The 6,370-nt window shown below is 35.9% G+C and overlaps 1 protein-coding gene across 5 annotated transcripts in view; it reads left to right on the forward strand.

Moving 5' to 3' along the window:
* Nucleotides 1–4,805, forward strand: part of MITF (melanocyte inducing transcription factor) — a 233,070-nt gene extending 228,265 nt beyond the window's left edge. For all 5 annotated transcript variants that reach the window (XM_054595394.1, XM_054595396.1, XM_054595397.1 and 2 more), the window contains exon 10: nt 1,342–4,805. In XM_054595394.1, the coding sequence (XP_054451369.1) occupies nt 1,342–1,743 (402 nt within the window). In that variant the 3' untranslated portion in view covers nt 1,744–4,805. The remainder of the gene's footprint in view (nt 1–1,341) is intronic.
* Nucleotides 4,806–6,370: the final 1,565 nt, after the last annotated feature.

A 6,370-nucleotide genomic window follows, 5' to 3' on the forward strand; every position in this document is an offset into this window, starting at 1 on the left:
TTAAAGACAGTATCTCCAAATACAGTCACATTCTGAGGTACTATACTGGAGCTTAGGGTTTTAACATAGGAAAGGTGAAGAAAGTATAGGAAAGAATTATTCATCTTGCAGATAAGAACTTTTTCCTGGAATTAAAAATAATTTCCATTTCTCAAGGTGAGATGGACTAAATGATGCTTCTCAAACTTCAGTTACTTGTATAGTACCTTTACAATTTTTGCCATTACCACCCAGGCTTTCTTAGTTCATACTGCCCTTGGTATCTTCGGTCCTTTTTTACTGCACCCCTAGACCAGTGGAAATACCTGCCATTTCTGTTAGATCCTAACAACTTGGTAGCCATTTGAAAATATAAAACATGTAAATTAAAAGAAAAATAGCATTTTTATGTTATTTTAAAATAACCACATTACTTACTAAAGGGATATGTGTGCCTGAATGTTGGAATCACACTAGACACTGCCACTTTGTTTTTCATTGCACATTGGCTTTCATATAAAACTTGTTGTTTATCAAAATAACCTTCCCAAATCCAGTTTTGCAATGAGAAGATGCGATGGAAGAGAGTATATAGCACAATGAAATGTCAAAACTGTAAAATACCTTGAGTTTGGTGGTTCTTACAGTAGTATCACTATTTCTCTTGAAATGTTTAAATATCCCCAGGGCTCTGAGAGTTCTTTGCAGCACCCCTGGATACCTGAGTGCACAGTTAAGGGAGATCAGGGAACAATATTTTCCTTTAATAAGCTCATACTTTGAAATTTTATATTGATATTTTTTACCCTATCCTCATTGTGAACATTAACACCTGTAAGACTGTCTCTATATTAAATATATAATAAAGTCCATATACCACCTAAAAAGCAATTTCATTTACTACCAGTGACACCTACACTCTAAAAAAATATGGCATTATTAATTTAAAAGAGCAAAATATTTTACTGTTTATTGTTTTCTAAGTGTGATTTTCTTTTATAGACTTTATTCTTTGGAACAATTTTAGGTTTACAGCAAAATTGAGCAGAAGGTACAGAGCTTTCCCATACACCTCTTGTCTCCCACTCAACACACACACAGCCTTCACCACAATCAACATCCCCAACCAATGTGGTACATTTATTACAGCTGATGAGCATGCATTGGTAGGGCATTATCATTGCACGTCCCTTACACTTTCAATAGGATTTTCTCTTGGAGTTGTACATCTGCAAGCTTGGGCAAAAGTGTAATGACATGGATCCATCATTATAGTGTCTTATACAGTAGTAGTCTCACTGCCCTGAAACTCTCTGTGCTCCATCTGTTTCAGTTTCTAATTTTGACTGTTTTTTTTTTTAGGAGCTTGAAATGCAGGCTCGAGCTCATGGACTTTCCCTTATTCCATCCACGGGGCTCTGCTCTCCAGATTTGGTGAATCGGATCATCAAGCAAGAACCCTCTCTTGAGAATTGCAGCCAAGACCTCCTTCAGCATCCCTCAGACCTAGCTTGTACAACAACCCTCGATCTCACGGACGGCACCATCACCTTCAACAACAGTCTCGGAAGCGGAGTCGAGAGCAGTCAAGCCTATAGTGTCCCCACAAAAATGGGTTCTAAACTGGAAGACATCCTGATGGAGGATACTCTTTCTCCTGTTGGCGTAACTGACCCACTTCTTTCATCAGTGTCCCCTGGAGCTTCCAAAACGAGCAGCCGGAGGAGCAGTATGAGCATGGAGGAACCCGAGCATGCGTGTTAGCAAAGCCTTCCTACTCCCCGTTCTCACAGCTGCTTCTTTCCTGATCGGTAGATTTAGTAATTGACCTGAGGGGTTGTCTCGATAATTTCCCTTTAATATGAATTTTTTCCATGCTTTATCAATAGCCCACGATATATTTTATTTTTAGAATTTTGTGAAACAGACTTGTATATTCTATTTTACAACTACAAATGCCTCCAAAGTGTTGTACAATAAGTGTACAGTATCTCTGAACTGAATTCACCCCAAACATTAGCTTTTTCTGAGCAAGAGGATTTTGCATCATAGAAATTTCTGTCCATTCTTATTCAGGTGGAACAAGTTGGAGATTTTTATGCCTGTGACTTCCTTGGAAATTAAATGTAAAGTTTAATTGGAAGAATGTAAAAAGCAACCAAAAATAAGTAGAGGGGGAGAGAATGAGAGAGAGAGAGAGAGAGAAAAGAGGAAATTCAGGCTAACCTTTTCCATTTTGTAAATGTGTTCTTTGGTACTGCCTTAAAGATACAGTACCCTCTAACATCAGTATACTGCAGACTATTTTAAAAAATACTTATATCCTGCAAAAAAAAGAAGTACAACCATTTTCAGGAGGATTGTCTGGTGAGGAAAATAACATACATTACTTATCACTGAAATTGTGGCGGGGGACATGTCAGGGCTCTGATATTTGGGGTCGAATCTTCACTCTCTGTTGTTATAATTTCCCTCATCAATTAGTATAATTCAGTTTTTCATAAGATGTGTTTTATTTTGAGATTAAAATTAATGTCCTCTCAAAGTAAAATATTGAGAGCGCCAAATGTTTTACTTTTTTTCCTTTAATTTTGCTTTTGATAAAAAATCTGGGCACATTTCTAATTGGCTTTTCTATTTTATTTTTAAATTATGTTTTACTGTTCATTTGATTTGTACAGATTCTTTATTATCATCATTCTTTTCAATATGTTTGTATTAATTTGTAAGAATATGCATCTTAAAATGGAAGGTTTTCAGTATTTTTACAATTCACTGATGGTTTTCTGCATTCTTTTTACACGCATGAAAGAAAACTTTTATGCAAGGTCTTGTGTTTAAAGAGAGCTTTGCAAATATTTTGTATATTACAGTCTCACTCAGAACTCTTTTTCCACACATTTAAGATGTATTATTAATAGGTGAAACTGGCTTTCTAGGGAGAATAAACTTACATATTTATTTTTAGTGATATAAAAATAGCAATATTCTTGGAGACTGGTAACCATAGTGTTAATACACCCATTATGGTCATTTAAATTGAGGTTTATTTCAGCAAACTTGCTGAATTGTTTTAAAGAGAAATACTGTATTGGCCAATTACTGGTACTTGATAACAATGTTTAACAAGCAGCAATATTGTAAAGGTAGTCTCAGTGCATTATCTCCTTGTGTAGTCCTATGCAATAAGAGCAGTGTTACATGCATTCTACCAGGCCTACATGTTTTATACAGATGACATGTGGTGTTAAGAGCCAGGCTGCTGACTGGAATTTCTTAGTAGCAGCCTACAATTGAATAGCAAGTGGCATAAAGCATATCCATTCAGAATGAAGTGCCTTAAATATAGCAGTAGTCTTTTTTGGGACTAGCACTGACTGAAGTGTACTGTAGGAGAAAGTTTCAAGATGATACCTATAGTCAAGAGGAACATGTAGCATGGTGCCTATGTAGACAATATAAGAGCTTCCAATTCTCCTTCAGATATTTTTAATATTAAATATATTTTAGTGACAGAGTGCCAACTTCTTTCATCAGGAAACCTTATTCAGAAGGGTTTTTTTAAAAAAAGAAAATGAGTTTAAATGTCAAATGTGAATTGGTAATGGGTGTTGGAGGGTTCAGAGAGGCGTGATGGTCAAATGTATGAATGTATGGCTTATGTGAAAATAATTCACGGCATACATAGTTCCCATGTGCATTGGGCAATGAGAATCCTTGGAAATTTGATGATGTTGTCAGCTTTATAGTTTTTACTTAAGGGGGTAGGGAAAATTAGTTCCCATTCTTTCAACCTCCTTAATTGTATAGATAGCTCTTTTCCTAGAATAGTGATGCAAGTGTGCATGAAAAGCTAATTGTACCATAGTGTTCATTGATACAATCATAGCATTGCCTGCTTTTCTCTTCATATTTATATGGGGGAAGGGGAGCTGGGTACAAAAGTCTAAGATTGCAATGGTATGATGCTAGTTTTCTCTAATTGATTTGGAGGGTTCTTAAAAATGGAGCAAGGTTGACTAACCAAGGCCCAAGGAATTTGGCCAGGATTAAGCAACTATATAGAGGACTTTGTGGAGAGAAAGCATGGCAACTTGTGCCACTGTCCTGGGTCTCGCAACTCCTGAGCTCACCATCACTTGCTTCCCCATCCCCTTCTTAACAGAGAGTTTCTAGGAGAGGCAGGTGAGTAAGCGCAGGAAAATGCTGCAACTTCAGGGGTGGTTTTATTTATTTCCTTTTTGCCAAATAGAGTGTGGATTTGTTTTAGGGACTAGTTAAGCCAAGAGGCGTCAGTTTGGGCTTGCCTTCTGTGATGAGAAAATGATCCACACCACTTCCCCATCCCTGGGTGCAAGATTGTGACTTGGGGTTAGGCCTCCAACTGGAGCGACGGAAATGCCGTACTTGTCCACCTGCCTCTGGGTAAGGTAATGGAAATACCAAACCTTCTAACTTTGCCAAAAACCGTACAACCAACCTGTCATTCATCAGATGACAAAGTTCTTTCTGGTTGTTTTTTAAAATATAAAGCAATAACAACAAATAAAATACATAGGAAGTTAAAAGATACAGAATAAAGCACAAAGGAATGCACTTATTAATATTTTTTAAAATGCACTGGGGAAAAGTTGATGTTGATAACAGTGTATTAAAAAACCCTATTTCTTAAAAAAAAAAATGACTGTCTTGCAGACGCTTGGTACTGTAATGTAGTCATCTGCTGTTGGATGCAGCAATAACTTCTGTATGATCCATAGCACTATATATTATGGATCGATATTAATGTATCCAATGATGTAATCGAACTGTTGTTCTTGATAGCCTCATTAAAGCATTTGGTTTTTAACATAGTTGTGGCTGAGTGTTTAGTTAATGCCAATTTTGAACATAGTTTGCCTTATCAAAAATGTAGTGCACACTTACTTCTGATTAATGAATAACACATTGCATGAAAGTTTTTAAAATGCCAGTAAGTACTTTATTTTCTTTTTTCTTTTGCTTTAAATGCCATTACAAAGTATTACTTTCTGGTTTTAAATATTTTTATTATGACTTGCACTCAGATGAACTGTAATTATGCAGTTTTTTTTTCACCTGAATTTGGGGAGATTTTAACCTCGCAAATGCCAAGAATTCATTTTAGATATAAGAATGTTATTTTAAATGTTTTAGTGAGAGGTGGTTTTACAAAAAGGGAAATCACCAGAGGAACCCTTTCATATTTACAAAAAATATATTGGGTTTTTACAATACTAATTTATAATGATGAAAGTTTAATATACCAAGGTTGCCAGCTCCTGCCCCCTTTTTTTTTTTTTTTTTTTTTTAAATACAGCACTTAAGATCATTTGATAAATTCTGGATTTGACTTGGGAAGTGTCAGACAAAACATGTCTTTATTCCCTAGCTAGACCTTAAACTTCTGCCCTCTTAAAAAGTATTCTGGTTGAACCCCTGGAGAAAATGAACAAGAGACTTCCTATAATGCTTCTGATCGTATTGTCAGCTTTCTCTTAAATTTTTTTTCTTAAATTGTAATATACAATAATCGAGCCCCTTCTTTTCAGAGTCATTTGAATTATAATTCCCACGTAAACATGATTATGTGGTATCTTAAAAATGTGTAAAAGTAGAAAGATTTTCTATCTGCACAAGAGAATTTTCTGGGGAACATTGAAAACAGCTAAGTATAAAGTTGGAGTTATTTATCTCAGAAGGTCAGCAGCAAGGCCTTAACCCAGATTTCTGACGTGTCATTTGCCTATTAACATTCATCTCACATTCTACATAGATCCTTAATGTTTAGGTCTCCCTTACCACCACCCCTCAAAAAAAACCACATAGTTATGTGTTATAGCATCATTATGTGAGCAAAGCATGGACTCTGAGCTAGACTTCTTGATTTTGAATCTTATCTCTGCCCATTGCCAGCCATGTGATTTTGAAAAAATTACTTGGCCTCTTTGTGCCTCAATTTCCTTTCTGTTCATTGGAGATAATAATAATAGCTACTACATGGTCTTCTGGAAGCCGTTTAAATTAATAATGTAGAATTTTTGCTTGGGAGCACACAGTACATGGCAGCTGTTTCTAGAATATTACCATAATCACCTTCGTTATTGAAATAGAACACACTCTCTAGACCACCTAAAATCATTGTTATCAACAGTAGCATGCACATTTGGGGGAACACTGCATTTTACTATAGGGCTAATATTCATGTGAATTAGCAAGATGACAGAAGCCACAAGCTACTTTGAGAGAGAGGTCCTGGCTGTCGCTAGGACCCAAGATTAGAATATTTTAGAGAATTAGTAATAGACCAAATTTATCACATTTTAAGTACGTTTCAGCACAAGTGCCCCAACCTTTATGCTATATTAAACCT

The sequence above is a fragment of the Pteronotus mesoamericanus genome, unplaced genomic scaffold, assembly GCF_021234165.1.
Source record: "Pteronotus mesoamericanus isolate MK-2021 breed Mesoamerican mustached bat unplaced genomic scaffold, CSHL_Meso_final scaffold_54, whole genome shotgun sequence".
NCBI lineage: Eukaryota > Metazoa > Chordata > Mammalia > Chiroptera > Mormoopidae > Pteronotus > Pteronotus mesoamericanus.